Source organism: Varroa destructor, unplaced genomic scaffold (genome assembly GCF_002443255.2).
Source record: "Varroa destructor unplaced genomic scaffold, Vdes_3.0 BEIS01000003.1, whole genome shotgun sequence".
Classification (NCBI taxonomy): Eukaryota; Metazoa; Arthropoda; class Arachnida; order Mesostigmata; family Varroidae; genus Varroa; species Varroa destructor.
Window position 1 is genome coordinate 53,307,041 of NW_019211456.1, and position 19,125 is coordinate 53,326,165.

Consider the following 19,125-nt stretch of genomic DNA (forward strand, 5'->3'; position numbering starts at 1 on the left):
GGTAATATGGGCCGCGTCGGGTCAGCGTAGGTATCATTTGAAATTTGCAATCTGACAGTAATGAATATGCTGAAATCTTTGGCAGGTTTTTATCGAGACTTAGGATAAAACACCTTGGAAATGAGTGAAGTTTTCGAAAAAATTTGCCATATTTGATAATTCTATTACAATAATTCATTCAGGCTCTTAAAATATTGTGCTGTTTATAGTTAAAATGCGCCACCGAAAGAAATGGCCCAAAGATGGTTCCGTCGCTATCGATACGGAAGTTTCGATACAAAAGGTACTCCTCAAAGTGGTCGCCCAATTACGAAAAAAGTTGTTAAATTATAGCGAAAATTCAGCAACTTTTATACGTGAGTAGTTATGACATAGGCGAGGAAATACACATTCACCATCAAAGTTTTGAATCGTTTTAAGAAAGCTGGCTACAAAAGAAGCTCGATATATGGATGCCACATAAATTGACACAAAAAATGTACTTGATCGTATTCCTATCTGCGAAACTCCATAGAAAAGCAACAAATACAAGCCGTTTGAGATGACCACAGATAATAAATCACATATAATATATGCACATATATACACATTTATATAGTTTATACACATAAATAAATGTACTTCACAATCTCTGGCAGCTTCCGGACTGAAATGAGAGAAAGTGACGCTATGTGTTTTGTGCGATTGGAAAATAATCGTGCATTGTGAGCGGCTTGAATAAACGATTGATTTTAACCCCTACTGAGATTATAATAAGCCATTGGGAAGAATCAATCGGAATTAATGTACAGAAGGGGCGCCGTATTTCACACCACGTACACATTTAGCTACCCGGCCAAACGGAACAAAACTTGGATGGGAAACTGTCATATATTCAGGGCATATTTTCATCTTTTTCAGTCGCTGGAGAACCTCGTAATAATTCAAAATTTATTGTCAATAAAGAGATGCAAAAATTACATTCCTTCGCCCAGAAACCACAGGAGTTCCATAATAATAAAATTACGATGCTACCGAAAAAAATGGCAGAAGATCATTGATCAAAGTGGTGCATATTCAGTTCAATGATCTTGTTTCAAAATATAAAAAATATCTGCTTCAACTTTGGCTTAGAAACGTCAATGCTTTTTCGACCACCCGATGTTATTTTTTAGCCTTTGCTGAGAAATTTACTTCTTTGCAAAAATCATTTTAGAACAGAAAAGACAGTATTACGAAAAATGTACAAGATTCGATCTGTACTTCGATCTAATTTGTATTTTCTTTATATTCAAACTTATACACTATATATTAGCAATGTCATATGCTATGAATTAGACAACACAGGAATTTAAACAATACTTACCAATGATGCTTTTATATAAAATTAAACACATGTTCACTTTTCGTACGTGCGTGTGCCAATTAACTCAACAGCATAGGCATATCCAATCACGCTCCAGGTATAAACTTATAATCTATGTTGTGGGTGATTGGAACGCTAGATATTATTTATTTCTTATATTATATTTATTTTGGTTTTTATAAACTGATAAAAATCATTTGCACATTTTTTTGTATAATAAAAAAACCCTCATGTCTAAGCAGAGTTTTTAATAGTACTTAGTTGCATAAGCATTTACCTGTACCATGCGAAATGGCATATTTTGTATGTAGACTGGATTAATTCCAGAAGAGATGGCGTTGATTCCCACTCGTCCATTGAAAAAATATTCATTACACCTGTAAGAACAGTCAGATAGAATTGGATTAAACACCCTACCTATTTTGTACTTGGGCCAATGACCAGGAAATTGGCTTACGTAACCGAAAAAAGTAACATTTCAAACAGGCACTTACCTCACATTGTGCGTGACTGGTGCAACTGAGTGGCGTAGAAAATCCACTAATCGCATTTTATACAACGAGCATTTTACAACACTCATACACCGTATATAGTTGGATATTAAAAGGTATTTAATACCAAAACCACTTTAGCGAACAATAACAGCATACCAAAATGGACTCGCATCTGAAAATTGTTTTATAAAAACCCTTCTGAAAATAACTAATAGGGTCTCCTAACCATATCGTGTTGATTCATGTGTGCACTTCAAAAGCGAGATCGGATACATACAAGACCCACTCGTTTGATATTTCGACAGATCCATTTTCAGGTGCAGGCAAGTGCTCAAGACGGTCCTCTCTTATAATGTAATAGGGACTTCACTAGACCTGTCTGTAGAAAAAGCTATAAAGCAAGTCTAAGTTTGTAACTAACAAAAAGAAAGTAAATCTGTAGCGACCTCATATTTAATAGTCCATGGGAGCTTATAGGTACAAATGTAAACAGGAACAAAATCAATATTTCTTAAGCTGTTATGTATTTTAAAGGATTTTATCGGATTATGTTTCAGAGATTTAGCATTTTTCGTTGACTTGTCTTAGTTAAGAACGAATTTTTTATCTTCTTAATTTTTTTTGGGTATTATAAAATAGAGATGAAAAAGTTAATCCGAAATTTTATTTCGCTGATAATAGACAATAGCTCTTACCTTTTAATTTAATATACATGGTAGGGTATTCAAAGTTGGATAAACTTTGTTCAACTGTTCGGCATAACGACCTTCCGCTGATCCGCTATTTTTTTTTAATTAGAAGAAAGCCAATTCTTTTTAGAACAAAACAACAAATTTATCATCGCTGAAAACAGTGCATTTTATACGCAATCTGAGGGCATATCAGTTAGTATGCAATATTTTCACGCGGAACGAGTTCCCACTCAGAATATAAACTTCTTTACCATAATTGGCAATACATTTTACTGCCTACTTTCACGCGTCTTCAAAAGAAAAAACAAAAAAATAAAATAAAAAGAAAACGTGAAGATCCTCATAAAGGTTTAAATTTAATTCTTTAAAATCGAAAAGCAATTCTTGATAGAGGAAGATTTTATGTGAAAATTAATGGCCGTTTTGAGGAACAAAAAGTTGCTAACTGAGTTATCCAGACTTTTGTCGTTTTATCAGTCCAAAATCTAAATCAGCTGGAGGTTTTTATGTGGCACATTTGAACCAATTTAGACCAACCAATATACGGATTTAAGAAGGAGTATTTTGAAAATTATTACCTAGTGGTTTAAATTTCTGATTAAAGGTGCAGTCTCAGTAAAGGGTGCTTATATTAAATAAAATTACCGCTAAAAATGACGCGTCTACCACATGTAAGAAAAATCATTGAAAGATGTTTTCTTAGATTCAGTTTTGGGAAGAATTTATAAGTAGAGTCCGGATTCAAATGCCATATTGTCTTTTATTTAATGTATAAAAAAGGCAGTAATGCGTCTCAGATTCGGATGCAATATGATGGGGAGTTTAACTGTCAACTTTTTTGAATTCGAGTTTTAGCTGAACACTATTTGCTGGATACGTTGGAATAAATATCTAAATCCCAGCAGATAAAAAAGCCATTGGCTTTCTCAACATATTAGAAGTAAATAGAACATTAGTTATTTTTTTTTATTCGAAACCTTCAAAATTGCTCCCAAAATTACCCAGCGTTTTTGGAATAATATTGTTTACCTCTTCAACGCAATACTAATTTCTACGCAACAATCGACTATGCCGCTGTTAGAAGTCCCAGCTGTACGGTCGAGTGATAAACTTGTCTATAAGAATGAGTGCAAATGAAAGATGGTTTTACACTTATAGGCTAAAATTTTCTTCAGCAACGGTTATAACTCTTCCTATAAATAAGCAGAAAATTACTTAATGATATTTTTGCATCCGACCATCTGGTGTCCGCTTGACTCAACTCAAGTGGACATTCTTGAAATCAAGTGGATTGTTTAATAGACTTAGTATCCGATTCTTGAAAGGAATCTCTCTCTTAACCACCAGTGTGTAGTAAACTCAGTGTTTTCATTTTGCGCTATATTGACGAGTCGTATTATATTTCCTGCTATAGCTCACTTAACAAAATATGCTGGATGTCAGGCAGAGAGATGTTCGTATTATGTGTTAAAGAAAATTACAGACTTATTTGAAACAGACGAAGTCGTAGGGTATAGAATCACAGTAAACCTATGGTAGCTAGGTATCAGAGACAAGATTATGAGTGACCAGCTCGGTTAGCATGTCTGTTTTCATAAGTTTGTTGTCTGTGTGTTTCTGTCAATGGATATTAACACTGTTGCTTCTGTTGTCTGTGGGACAACGAAACCGACCGCAATGGCGTCCGTGATGACAACGTTGGCGCTAGAAACTGTCATTGTTGCAACTATTTCTTCATTTGTGTCATCTATCTATCAATCTATAGATGTACGTTTTTAGCTACTTCTGTGTTCTATTTGTCTCGATATTAGTCTAATCTGTGACACGAATTAGTAGCTGTTGTACCGGTATATATCAGTATCATGAATAAGATAAGGAAGTGGCAAAACCGCGTACAGCCGACCCAGCTAGATAAATTGCAGGAGAAAGGTGGCGGTTAATAGAAGCTTGATAGGATCCGTTCACACCGTGTTGTGTAGCACTAGGTTGTGTGTTCATTGTTGACAATGTTGTTGTTGTGGAAAATGGGGCGGCATCAACAGCTACTAGCACTGCTGTATCCGTTTATAGCAGAACAATCCTGTGCGCCGTTCGATTTAGCATCCGTTTGTTTTCTGGTAGTCACCATTAGCTGACTGAATGATTAGCCGGGGAATAAACGAGCGGTCTATCGCATGATCTATCAACCAACGTCTAAGCGACCGTCGACATACTTATGGGATGATATCGGAACGGCGGCCAGTGCTTAACATGAGCACCTGCCCACCCACTGTTGTAACTAGCTCTGGCTAGGCAGCACCACGTTCCATTTAGGACTACAGCAAACAAACGAGAATAAGCAACGATGACAAGTCGAATTCGCCTTTATTTTCATTAAATCACCTTCACTCCTTCTGCTGCCTACTTGTGATTCCTTTACTTATATATATATATATATATATATATATATATATATATATCTATAAGTAAGAAGATACATTTTAGTACGGTTGTAAGCATGATGTGTATGCTTAGCTCAGCTCAGAAGTAGTACATGAACATCGAGTCGAGTAGCTGCTGAAATATTGAATTTGTAGATGACGGAATTTATTTCGATTATACTGATATTTAGATGTTCCTGGCGTTAATAGGATTAGAAAAAAGTATAAGTATGTACAATAAATTAAACCAGCTATAGCAATATTCTCATTCTAGCCCATATTATTACGTGGGCATAAGAATTTAACTTGGCCCATATATATATATATATATAGGTATACAGTCTTACGACTATGTTATCGCAGAGCGAATGACTGATGATATGGTCGAAATCACGAATGACATGCTCAAACGGCTGGCTGACTGGGAGCCGTCCCTGATGCTGTTTTACAAATGCAACCGACTGAGAATTGCGAGCAGCTCGCGAAAGAACGGAACAGGCCACCGAAACAGGTCACAAAGGGGCGCATAGACATTTACAGGGAGAGGTACGCGCCTGATTTGAGACCGGTGCGGAGTAGACGCGAGAAGCTTCAGAGTGAAACAGTACATTGGTTTTCCTCCGGAGGAAACAAACTAGCTGAAAAAATTCTCCTGTCGCCACAAGGAGGCTACAGTCTAGCGAATTCGTGAGTGCCAAGCAGTCCTGTTCAGAGGAGTAAAGTATGAAGCTCATGTTTGCTTGGGAAGCATTCTAAGAATCGTGAGATTAGGATATTTGTTATGTTTTTCATGAATTGACTTCGTCCAACTCGCCCGAGACTCGATGCCGGAAAAGTGACAGACCGGCTCCAGAAAACGATGGTACTTCCGCGTTATGTAAGCAACATCCGGCTCGACGTTCGAAGTTGAGCCGGCCCGCCGGCTTAACTGTGTCGTCTACAACAATGCCGACTTTGCGGCGCATCAACTGGCAGCGGTCGCTGTACAACGAAAAAGTTAAAATGTGTTTTTTACTCAAATTGACACATCTTCTATCGTTTATTGCAACCCGAAATTTTGCGGACGCTTAGTATTCTTTAACTGTCATCAAAGACATGTTAAGTGCGGAAAATTGTTTGTGATCCAATGATACAATTTCTTCCGGAAAGAGAATTTGGACTAAAGCACGTTCGTATATAGAAGGGCGCACATGTGCCAAGCCACGAAGGGCCGCCAAAGTGTGTTTTTTCTGCTCCATCGGTGAACATGTGCTATTGGGCAGGACAAAAATCCGAGTACTACCGCGATAACAGGATATACTTCAAAACGACTAGAGGAAATCTGTGTGGCCTGTTGCTGCAGTTTTATGTAAGACAGTCTCGCTCGGGAGCTGTAGGTCCCATTAAATAGTTTGGGAAACAGTATATACTCCACCTGTTGCATTATATTGATAACGATAAACAACGAGCAGTTACTTCGCATGGGCCTAGCGTAAGTTAGAATGGAAAAGAGTTTCGAATGAGCGGACTTATAATCCTAATGATCTTAAGTAAAATTATGCAAGTATTAGAATTGTGTAAACCGAGCGAAATAATATGAGTTCCAGTATTTTCAAATGGAATCACAAAAGTATTGGAACTGTATATTGGGTAAAATGACAAAATGCCTAGCAGTGTAAATGTAATTGTTGTACTGTATAACCTTTTGTCCTAAATCATCAACACTAGCAGACAATGGATTAACAAGTTATTATTTAACTGATAAGGAATCATAGCTCTTCATGGTCTTCTATAAAATGGCAATCCAGCATCGAGCCATTATCGTATATTGTAACGCATTAATAAAAGCTGTTCTTGCAAATTTAACGTGAAATCACTAACTCAGGCAATTTTTAGTGAAGTTTTTTTAGAGATCTTGTTACATGAAGAAGCTATGATGAGCGTCCTTTTGTCGCTGGATATTCTGCTTCACAAAGCAACTGGGCATCCACAACAAAAGCAAAGTTATTACAGCCGCTGTAAAAGTCATCAGTCCCTGATGCACAGATAATCAACGGACCGAGCAGGTTTGAAATGTAGCGACACACTCTTGCATAGCCTAAGCATATACTGGGACCCCCAAAAAGCTGAAAACGGTAGTATTTCAATATATAACGCAAGAGTTGACTTAACTATTCTAATGTGATACCTACCGCTGGACTTGAATTATTTTGCAGAACCTCAATGAATGTATACGCCTATAATTATTGCAAAAGATGTAGTTTTATTCTTTAGAAGAATGAAACCAGAAAAAGCCAGCTAATTGTAAATATTTCTACCAAGAGCTTTGAAGAGTTTAGTAAACTATAATAAAATATACAGATTTACAGCTTTGCACATTGGCTTAATTAGTAATGTCATCTAACTGGAGTATATTACCAATTAAAAATTAAAAAAAGAACACCTAGATTTTGCCACAAATTCTAGAAGTAAACCTATACAGAACTCTACCTAGACAAAACGGGAGCAGCGAAAGCTGTCATCTTATTTATGTGATTCTTTGTCTTACGAATTTATTTACGAGTTAGACCTTTCTCTAACACTGATCTACATGATAAAATATTATTCATGTTCTAGATACAGGCGGGCCTTTACCTTAATTGCTGGCCTCTCCTCTCACTTTCTTGAGGGAAGGCTGCGTGTCACTTTCGTTATTATTGCAGTGCGGATGTTCTAATAACGTCACACACCCACTCACCGCTCGTCAGCATGCCGAAAGAACACATTTTACATTGTTTTAGAAGGGCACCATCACAAAAAGAACTCAGAGTAATGAACTGTAAACAAGAATGTATTTTATATGCACTTACGACTTTTTGTGCCACGGCTGTGATTTCTTATATTAAGAAGAAAATGGTTGACTTGTTTCGTTTTGTGTTGGACGCCCATTGCATCCATATAGCGCGTAGCTTAAACGGCCGGACGCTTAAAATATAGCATCCATGTTATATATCACTGCACATTATTCGTCCCATGGAAACGTTACACAGTTGAATAGATCATAATACGGAGAGGTATAAATTACACACACACAAATTTTATCTGTTCTCAATTTCTTGATAATAATTTTTAATAATAATGGCACGTTGTGTCATATTATCATCGCTTTCAATAAATAAGTGGGTGAATTTTTAATATTTGAGACTCAATTAATTTGGTATTGTGGGCTTCGTTTCGAAGAACTTACCGATATAAACGTATCCTATGTACTATTACTACTACTGGCAAACAGGAGGTAGAACTTACAAACACAGGGGCGGTATTGCGCCCTTCTCCAGCGTCCAGCTAACTGACAGCTCTGCTACACGCACTGTTGTGATTAGCTGTTAGTAGTGGTGGCTGAGTAAAGCTATCAAACAATGTCACTTAGGGAGCAAGCTCTACACAATGATAGCTGCTCTTTACTGTATGACAGCACCGCACAGTACTAAAGAGGGATGGCCCCTGTGGCCACATGGTGAGCCGTCTCCCGGGTAACCGGTGCCGCATTCAGACAGACCTCGCCACCATGAATACCAGTGCGTCCTCAAACACAACAAACAAACCTGCATAGCTTCGCTTATCCTGCGGCAGCAGCAATAGAAACAGCACCAGACTCGTACGTTGCTTTCAGCCGACCTCCATACTGCTCTTCGCAGATGCGCCGTATGACTTCCTGATGGGGAAAGGATAGTTTAGTTAAACCCGTGTAAATGTAATCCGCTAGTACGCCAAAGTAAGGAAAGTCGCTTAAGCTTTTCCTTTTACTATTACCGCTTTGGTGTCTCAGTGTTGGTAGGAGCGTTCCCTTTTCATTCAGTCATTCAAATAGTCGCCTCAAAGAAAAGTCTAGTTCCGTCTTGAGTCAGTATTTTTTCTAGGTCTACTTTTTGTTCTAAAAATAGAGAGAGATGGGTCACGTTGCTGGTATAACAGATTCGTGCGACTCTAAATTAGCGTCAACCGCTTAAAACCGATTCTCTGTGGCGGCACTTCGGCCAATTCATCATATTGAGACGCTTACGATGCAATCCAGAGGTTTGCTGCTGCGGATCTCTTCTAACACCTTACCAAAACTACGGCCGCCAGTGAATGAGTCTGCGTGTATATATCGGTGTGTGTGAATGAACGCTGTGCGCATGCTGATTCTGGCTGGGCCAGGGGAGAGGCCGATAACGTGGCGAGAGGCGGGCTCTGTTTACTACACAGGGCACTTAAAAACTTGAGATCAGTCTTTGAGGAGCAAATAGAAACCGATAAGCAAATAATTTAGAGTACGGCAACAAATATTTTTTTATGTAGAAAGGCTAATGTCTTCCTAAAATTCTAAAAGCTGATAATCCTTCACCTCGGGTCTCGGAAGCTGCGTTTGTTCCTCTAGAGAGATACTCTCGCAAGAGCTACGTTTTGAAAGATATTAGTGATTTCAGTGTATTGGTATGTAATAGACCTGTGGCACTGCTTCTTGGAGCTGCGTGCAGCTTTACCTAGCTTTGTCCGCTTAATCAGTAAAGGCACCTTCGCATGAGAATCATATTTTATTCATATAGTTTGCATTGATTAAGTTACGAAAATTCACATACTCAAACTCACATAAAGATCACTTCACCATGCTCCTACTAAACATTTTCATTCTAAAAAAAATAAAAGCTACACATACATATTTTGTATCCTTGTGGTCAAATATATGGTGTAGCGTATATATACTAACATATCCTCTTACTCAATTGACTTATTTAAAATATATATCAAAAAAAAGGCGCAAAATCTCTTCCACAGGCGGATATTTCGGTTTTGTAGATGATGACCAACAAGATCGAGGAAGGGTAATTTTTACGTAAGCCTCAGTTATCAGTGCTTGTATCAATATAACTGTTTCGTGCCTCCATTGGGAAAATGCTTTGTTTACTGAGCTCTCGAGATACCTGGCATCTCGAGGAGTTATCCAAAGTTTTGAAAAACGCTATAGACACTAGTTTATTCATGGCAAATTCAGAGTGGCTTAGCACAGTGCGTTTACAGTAATAATAGCTATACAAGGATTCAATGAACATACGCATACATAAGAAGAAAGCACACAATCAGTGGTCGTTGACTAGCTTGCCATACATCTAAGCACACTGAACGTGAATTTGAACACATGGAGTTGCATGCTTTTTTAGTGAAAGAGCCGATATTGCGGTTCTTGTTTCGCACAGTCATAGTAAGGCTTAGTGCAGAGAGTGTCGGGTAGGCTGGGCCCATAATATAAATATATATAAGAAATAGTATGTATGAAATTAAAGTCCTTCCGCTTTGTTCGCGCGCCTCTCTAGTTGAGATTTCCATTACTGGTGTAGCAGCTGATTTTTCTTTGCCGCTCCATGTTAATAAGTATTTGGTTCAGGTACTGGTATTGAGATTTGCTGACTCTGTAATTGATACTATTTTAAATTTGTGACGTTTAAGAATATATGGATGACATTTCAAATGCTTTGGATGATACTGGACTTAGATGAAGGTGACCTTTCATTACACATAATATAAATTAGAAAAGCGTTTACTTTCACACATACACAACTTGCGTTGATATGGATTCTAGAATATTACATTTGCCTAACAAAAGTGTTATTAGATTAGGTATCAAATAGCAACACACACATCAATACATCATAAATTACCTAGTTGTCTTTATTTTTTTGGGGACATTTGCCACGATGAATCTTATAACCTAAATAAAATGCAACACCTAAAAAACACAACAAATGGATATGCATATATATAATTTTTTACTCTTCGAAGGAAAATCTTTAAACGATATTACCGAGAAGAGGGCAAACATCATTGTGGCATATGAAACTGAGTTTAGCGGAAAAAAGTTTTTCGATTATAATAAACCCATCCTGAACCCAAGACTGTATTTGAAGGTGACTGAATTGTTTTAAAGATAAAGCAGTAGTATTAAATACCATTAACATTAGAACCATTAATTTAATTTGTATTGAACAACTCATTTATATGGATAATTAAGCTAAGAGCGGGCAGAGCCTAGTTAGACAGCGACTCCAGAAGAATTCAGAAGGTTCTTTCAACTCTGATCGGTTCTTCTCAGAAGTCGTAAACTGGAGACCATTCACCTTAACCTCCATTTTACTCAGAGGTTCTTAGTTAATAATATGAAAAAATAATAGCATAGTGATAGTTATATTTAGAAAGTAACGGTCAGATGGCTGGTTTTTGACAGTAATTGTATCTACAAGGTTATCTATTTTAGGTAAGGAACTGTTTTCGATAAGTCATAGTAAATTTACAGCTTCTGCACGTGTAACAAAGACACCACAATCTATACTATCTATAGTATAACAGTACGGAATAATAAAATGGTACAATAGATCGCAAAGGTAAATCTGAGAGTGGCTTCAAGTAAGATTTGGAAAAACATTTGTAGTATCCCTCTAAAAAAGACATGTTTCGGCAGATACCTACTGAGACCTCGTAAAGTTCGACGCCGCTTCAGAATAGTTCTCACCACAAGATAGAAAATGCACGTTAATGCGTGGTGTATTGGTATTGAAGGGTTTGAGCTTATTGATTCAACTATGAGATAGGGTCCCACGAGTAGACCAGATAAGAAAGGAAGGGTTTTTAAAAACCACAATATCATTTATAGTACTAAGAGCTCGAAAGAAAACACACTCGCCTTTGAACTTGTTTGACTCATTACTAAACTGCTCTTGTAAACTTATTCGAAGAATATAAAAACCGTTAGCCTCAGAAAACGCAGCATCACGTTACTTTACTCTCTCGAGCCCGATTAAACACCACTGAGAAAAGAAAATCGTTTTCCATTATGAGAATTCTCCAGCATGAGGCAAACACTGCGTGTTTTCTTCGGATGTTCCTGTTTAAGAAAATTACATTCAGCAAAATTATAATGGAGTATCGAGTGTCTTTGTGAGGCTTCGATCTTAAAATAAGTAGATAAAAAAAAAGAAAAAATAAAGCCGCAAAGTTTTGTATAGGCAAAGGCAAAAAAAAATCTTATTCCTAGTGTTAAATATGTATTTATATTAGGTGAAATATGAGTAAAATCTCTCGTAAATGTAATAATTCTCAGTAGCCTTTATTCCTACGAGACGTACCTCAAATATCGAGCAACTTCTAATGTTCTTACTTTTCTTTTGAGACAAAAAATAAATCTTTGGCTACTGCTGTATATGGATTCTGCTACTGATAAATCATCTAGAAATTTCATTAATTTAACGAAAAGAGCTACTTTTCTCCATCTCAGGTTTTTGTACACTTAAAGCAAATTTATCGATCAAATGAAAAACATATGTATACAACAAGGAAGAGATAAGTAAATCAAATGAACACACGCATTGTGATAATGGTCTCTCAAAAAATAAATGTATTGTAGAAAGATGTAATAAAAAGAATGGTAAGTGCTAATAGTAGTTATCGTAAATAATCAAATAGTATAAGTTAGTTGCGCAGGTGAAACTGATTCCAATTGGAAATATTTTTTTATTAATAATTCTTTCGTCGTACGGTCGCGCAAGACAGTTTTCATCGCTCACATATAGCAGCTCTATTGCTCCTCTTTTATTACAGCCATGTCTTTTGACCAGAAGGAACTATACACATATTGTAATTGACTTAGACCTATATGGGTCAAGTTAAGTTTTTTTGTTAAAAAACGAGTATTATATATGTTATTGTGTATGAAACTCTTACATTCTGTTTTATAGCTGTACAGGGCTTCGAGTTTGAATGCAACTATATATATATATATATATATATATATATATTATTTTATAAGCTGTGTCATTCTCGCATTAAAAAGTTCTAACAACCCTAGTAGATTATTTAGTATTATGATCTAATGCTAATAAATTTGAAATATGTTATGTCTAATCTTAGAGGCAACTTATGTTTTTGTGCCTCTGAGAAACTAACCTACACAAATTTTTGTGTGGACTCAAAGATCAAACTAGTTTTGCAACATGTACAACCCTCCTCCCTTAGCATTCCATGTAGGTGACGTACTACAACATCAGTATTTTTTTTCTTTTTCTGTATGGTCGCCGGTTCTGATTCGATTACTTCTTAAAGTAACTTTTAAAGGAATTTAAGCGCATAATGTGTTGTCCGCTTTATCATTTTTTTATACATCTCCTGCTCCTCAAATATATATGTATATTTTAATGTTTATTTACCCTGTAGAATGATCCTATATAATAAAACACAATAAAACGCTTTACGTTGAGCGCAACTCAGTTTACAGGCAAATATTTGTGCAAGGATAGGAGCATTAAAACTTACAAAGCCAGTGTAGGTATGTGTGCAAAAGAAGAACATGGCACCGTCGTTAGGCGTTTCATCACATGGCTGGTTCCCACCACAAAACGAGGTATGGCCATGCTGGGATGCGAACCTAGACCATCAAGTGTCCTTCAAGTTTAATAGAGAAACGCACCATCTACTACGCCATTACGCGAAGAGAAGAAATCTACATGATTTTTACTCATTTCTTAATAAAACGTAAATTCAAACTCCCTCATGATATGATATAATGTATATAATAAAACAAGTACAAAAATCTGTATATTTATTGCATTCAAGTGGCCAGTGTCATTCAGAGGTTATATTGATAATAGTAATACACATAATAATATTAACATGATGCTGTATTCAAGTGTGAAGTAAAATACTTTCGGTAGCTTTTATTGAGAATAACGTCTTTTTGACATTCCTGTAGAGAGAGTAGGTTTTCTAATTTAATGTTGCATTTCAAAGCGATTAGTTTGGTAACCTTATTTTGAATATGCTAAAGCGATAAGGCTTTTTCTAGTAACTAAAGTTCTCTCAAAAATGTGTGCAATATATCCTTGAACAATGAGTATATTTTTCAATCAACCATGAAAGAATAATGGTGGGACTCATCAGGTTTAGGAAGTGATATCAGAACGCAGACTTGTGCTGGCCGTGTCAGCTATATTTGTTCCAATTTTTACTTACCTATCAAATGCAACACTTGATAAGGTCTGTATCAAAAATAACTTCTATGGTCTCGTCGTGATCCAAACGTACTTCATTAAGCCTGCAGGAGTTTTATAAATAGTTCACTTTGAAAAAGATACGAATGCCCTCATTCTGTTCTCACTACACTAGATGAATATGCAATTGATCACCTTTTAGACTTTCCTAGTATGATTTATGATTTTAACTATGGTTTTCAGCGTCCATGTCAGATCGTCTGCGTCCAACCCTGATTTTTCATGATTACGAAAACAGACTCCTATATCGTATTGATAACCTCGCATTTGAAAGATAAATGTCAGTGCAGAAACAAGTCACGATGTCAACTATCCTCTCAAAAACACTGATCAGTCGTAGCATTGTTAACGTCATATTATTTTTAATATATTTCTATATTAAAACACTTTATGCTGGGCGCCACTTAGTTTACAGGCGAATATTTAATGACATATAATATTTATAATAAATTTTTGCATTTTTTGAAGTTTTCCTTTACTAAAATTGGCATATTGGTGTAAAGTTTTGCGCTCATTATTCCATGATATATACACCTATACACGCCCATATACACCCATATCAAGCGAAACTTAGTGAGGCTTTTGAAAACTTTGACTTGTGAAATTCAAATTCATTCGAAGTGTGCACCCGACTACATTTATCATAATGGCAATCCCGCCAATGCTTTCAAGGATGTAGCACAGCATGTTCTCTGAGAGATAAATATTTGTTTGCGTATTGCCATTTGAAATTACACATAAAAGATTTCCCGACAAGTAATATCTCGACGAGAAAGGTAACGGGGTAATGAAATGCGACGGGATAAATGCCTTCACAGAGGATACGGATAAGTGCGGCATGATAACAAGGCAACTGCATTAAAACTCTTTATCAGTTGGGTGCGGACAACAAATCATCACGTTCATTGAACCGAAAGAGTCAAAACGTTCTGTGCGGCTTGTTCGTAATAGTGATTTATCAGATTTTTCCCAAACAGATACAAGCGATTGACCCTCAAACTTCCAAGGAATAATTACGCAATCCTTTTTAAGTATTGAATATTTATCAATTATTTTCTTATAAAAACTATAATATTTTTACTTGCGAAGTATGTGGATGCATACTGCAGCATTATCCCACTCGAATGAAACTAGGCAGTTGATGCTGAAGTTAGTCTCTTTTGCATAATTGCGTTTTGAAGAACAGGCATTTGACTTAACTCAATTTTATCTTTTTGTCTTATTTATTTCAGTCGTATTTCTAGAACCAATTTTTCGTCTCTCTTTCATAATACAAATTTACTCGATTTTAACTTTTCTAGCTTCGTGTAATCATTTTTGAGTGCAACTATTCTCATAGTAATTATAGTACTCTAGTACACTTTTTATATCATGATGTGTTGAGATTGTAGTTTTCGGAAAAATAATATGTCTACTTTAGAATCCCTACTCAGTTTTCTCCTGCATTTCTAATCCGGACAAGACAAACAGGATAACTTAACGAAAAAACTTTTTACCAGCGTTTTAACATTTCTATCAGCAAACTGTAAATTGGGAAAGGGAACCAATAAACAAAACGAGGTACAATATATGAAGACCTAATAGTATAACTGCGGAGACCCGGGCTTGGTCTGCGTGAAAGAGCGGAGTAACAGCAGTAGACATCTATTAACATCCTAAGTGCTACAAATATCAATAAAACCCGCTTCTATGTGAAGTTTAATTTGTAAAGTGCGAATATAAAATTATAATAGTTTAATATATCTTTTTCTTGGCAAAATCCACACCTCGTCTCTTTGCGATTACAACGGAAGACAGCGCAAGTTTGTTAACAGAGTTTTATGAACAAACTTATCGTTTAAACCGTTTAGTATCGTGTAGGCGCCAAATGCATTAGAAGCACCTGACTTTACGTTGACTTAGGATTTACAAACAAGCAATTCAAAATCTTGATGAAGAATGATCTTTTTTCATTAACACGAACTTTTTGTAGCATCGCGCGTGAAAAGCTTGAGCTAAACTTGCTTGTGAATAATATGCCGGATACACATGGTGCAAATTTGTATTTTTTGTAATAAACTCTTTACCTAATATTTTATTAATGTAAACTAAAAAAATGGTTCTGAATTTGGTTAAAACTTTTTTTGAAACAACATATCAGAAGAAGCGGCGTTTTGTAATCCTTGGTCAGAAAACCTCTTCTTTTCTACCTCTTTTAACCGAACCGTTTTCATATTTTTTTTTCATTAGTTTGTGCGCTGGTACGGTAACTTTCGGCTACGATACCGTAATTGCACTGAAACGCAGTATCTAGCCCCTGGAGCACCCCATGAAAACTAAGACAAACTGGTACAGACTGCAAAGCATTATTATGGTAATTTCACATTGCTTTGACCAGCACATTATACATACAATTGTGGTCAGTACCACTGTGAGAAAAGCATTCGTATTGTGCTTCATTAGGAAAACACGACTACGCACCTTTAATAACAATATGAATATATTGCAGTACTTTAATTTTTTCTACAAATCCTTCAAAAGCTCATGGTCCAGTAATGCAAAATTACTTTATCAATGATGCCCGAAGTAAATATTTATCATACGAATAAGCTCATAGTAATATATGCGCAGCTTACAGTACTTTGCTACGGATTTCCTATCAGTTTATTCAATGCTAGACTGGTATCCTTTCAAGGCATTTTTGTTTTTATTGTTTCATTCGTTGTGCATTTACTGAATAGTAATATCTTAATTTGTGCAGCTGAAAATTGTAAATACTTTTTGAAGAACGAAACCTAGCACTATGCAGAACCAAGTTATGTTTCCTGATAGTGACCTTCGTGACAATGAGTTTAGTGAAGGCAGCTTCAGAAAAATTGTCTGCTGAACTGCATTTAATGCGTAGATGGATGATATTTTGTAACGCTGGAACCTTGATGGATGGTGTTTTTCTCTAGAGTCGTCAGAGTGTGTACATTTTTTATTCTATCAGTTAAAAAAAGTTGTTGTAATTGTAGTATTAGCTGCAGGATTTGCATTGGACACTCCAAAAACAGAACAATGAATTAATTGATTGAAATGGTGCTAGCATGATGCACGCGTCATGGGTGAGTGTAATCAAGTGATGATATTGATTTAAATAGAAAACTGAGCATCTGACAAGTAGAGAACGCGCTACGCTGTACGGCAAGAAAAACGCGCCAATATCTTTAGTCAGCAGTCTAGAAAGTAAAAGCCCTAATGTACAGTATCCTTATTATCCGCTATGTGCCTGGGTATTCCGTACCACAGTACTAACACGGCCACCAAGTTCTTGTTATACTCCATTCCTGAACTCTCTCCACTATGTATCGTATTCACCAGTGTATATTTTACTATGACTAAAGAAGCTAAGAAAATTTGCAGCAGCATGGTTGACCGGTTATCGTTACGGCGGATCGAGAAGAAACGTAAGCGTAGTGCCAAAGCGGGAAATATTTTTAAGGTAGGTTACTTTTATTTGAATAATTGGATTTTTTAAAATAGCTTCAAAAAAGACCACGGACAACTTCGCTTATATAGTTTAAGTTCAATACGCATGCTTTTAGTGAGCATGGATCCAAAAAGATTCGCAGTTCTAGAACGAACAAAAATATCGCTATATATGATTCTTCTGTGATCAAACAGTCTTAGGTTTGATTCTTTAGTTGTAACAGTTAAGTTCACGAAAATAACAATAACAGGTCCTGAGGATTAATATGTATGTCACAAGAGTGTTAACTTCAGGTTTATCTTCTATTAACACTTTATTAACTCACTTACGAACAGATCGGGGCATAGTAGAGGTCACAATGAGCGAGGCCTGCAATATATGCTTCCAAATTTTCCCTAGGAAAATCATATTCGGTGTTTTTTTTTTCATTACGAGCTAACTTCGCTGACTAAAGTAAATCTTAGGAAAGTTTAATTCAACTGAAGCTACTTTGCTGCTATGAGATTTGAAGATAACACAAAATAGTTTTAATTCAAATATTGTATATCCACACAGTACATTATTGCGCTATCGAAGCTCCGAGGTTTCATGAGCTGCTAATAATAGCTCAAGTGCGTTTGCATTGGAATGGATACATTGCACCCTATTAGCGGAAAGCACAGCCAAATCATATAACTCGTACATTTGGCCACAAATATTATGGGTTACGATTTCAACAATCAGTTTGGATCAATACTAACCATATACGATGGTGAATCACTTTACAATGAAGTAGGTTAAGACTATCTTTATCGGCCTGCTTTTTTGGGTCTTTAGGACCTAGGAACCTTCGTGATGATGCTATAACAGGTTTGCCTAACCCTAAACTTAAGATCTGAAAAAATTTAGGGTGGCTTCTTGACGTATTTGAAAAAAGTTTCTAAGAGATGCAAGAATATGTAAAAAATGACAGAATAAAAATTAGATTGTTCACTGCCCTTGTTCTGCGATTCTTTAGATAATCTTATATGGGCGAAAGAGGCTAATTTATGCCATACTCCCCAGGGAATGAATCCGTGATCTGCAAATCGCTGTTTGTGCTTTGCATGGTAACGTATTTACGCCAAATTATGTCAACCGTATAGATCCCGTGCTCATTAAGTTGAAATCAATAGCAAAAAATTACCTTATTTTACATAGAAAGCTCGTTATGAAAAGGATACATGAAATAGTTGGAATCTTGTTAGTTATCCTGCACCATAATAAAACTTTTTGCAAAATACGTGTTAGGATCCATCCGCTGCACGCTGCAGACAAAGAAGCTAGTTAAAGTGAGTTGCGGTATGAATTTAAGTAAAGAGTACATCGGAAGTTTCTACTACGGAAAAAAAGAAGTTAAGCCTAGTAATTCATTTACTGAACGTTTTTTTTTTTTTATAATACGAATAATTTATCTGTTCATTTAAGTCTTAATAAATAACTATAATAATTGTCTTCTAAAGATTTGCCGTTTTCCAATATTAAAACGGACACACTACGTAGCATCGCGTTGTCTACGTGATTAAACAATACAAAAAATTGATCTTGTAATACTGTAATATAAGCTTGTGGCTGGATATATGTCCTGAGGTTGATTCTCCGTTTAATAGTGCGATACACACCAAGTGAAATAGTCAAGGAGATATAAAATTTAGTACAAAGTCAAGCAC

General features: G+C 36.2%; 2 protein-coding genes across 17 annotated transcripts in view; one reads left to right on the plus strand and one right to left on the minus strand.

Moving 5' to 3' along the window:
* Positions 1-9,061, minus strand: part of LOC111248462 (ceramide synthase 1-like) — a 32,371-nt gene extending 23,310 nt beyond the window's left edge. For 8 of the 14 annotated variants that reach the window (XM_022800895.2, XM_086985685.1, XM_022800888.2 and 5 more), the window contains exons 1-3: positions 8,973-9,061; positions 8,216-8,624; positions 1,623-1,722 (exon numbers count right to left, since the gene is read on the minus strand). In XM_022800895.2, coding sequence (XP_022656630.1) covers positions 1,623-1,717 — 95 coding nt within the window. In that variant the 5' untranslated portion in view covers positions 1,718-1,722; positions 8,216-8,624; positions 8,973-9,061. Of the gene's footprint in view, positions 1-1,622; positions 1,723-1,839; positions 2,012-7,564; positions 8,101-8,156; positions 8,625-8,722; positions 8,909-8,972 lie in introns of those variants that run through there. The other 6 variants (XM_022800889.2, XM_022800892.2, XM_086985681.1 and 3 more) reach the window with 6 other exon arrangements.
* Positions 9,062-17,160: 8,099 nt separating this feature from the next.
* LOC111248461 (calcium uptake protein 3, mitochondrial-like) overlaps positions 17,161-19,125 on the plus strand; it is a 120,545-nt gene continuing 118,580 nt past the window's right edge. The window contains exon 1 of one of the 3 annotated variants that reach the window (XM_086985677.1): positions 17,161-17,449. In XM_086985677.1, the coding sequence (XP_086841803.1) occupies positions 17,231-17,449 (219 nt within the window). In that variant the 5' untranslated portion in view covers positions 17,161-17,230. The remainder of the gene's footprint in view (positions 17,450-19,125) is intronic. The other 2 variants (XM_086985676.1, XM_086985678.1) reach the window with 2 other exon arrangements.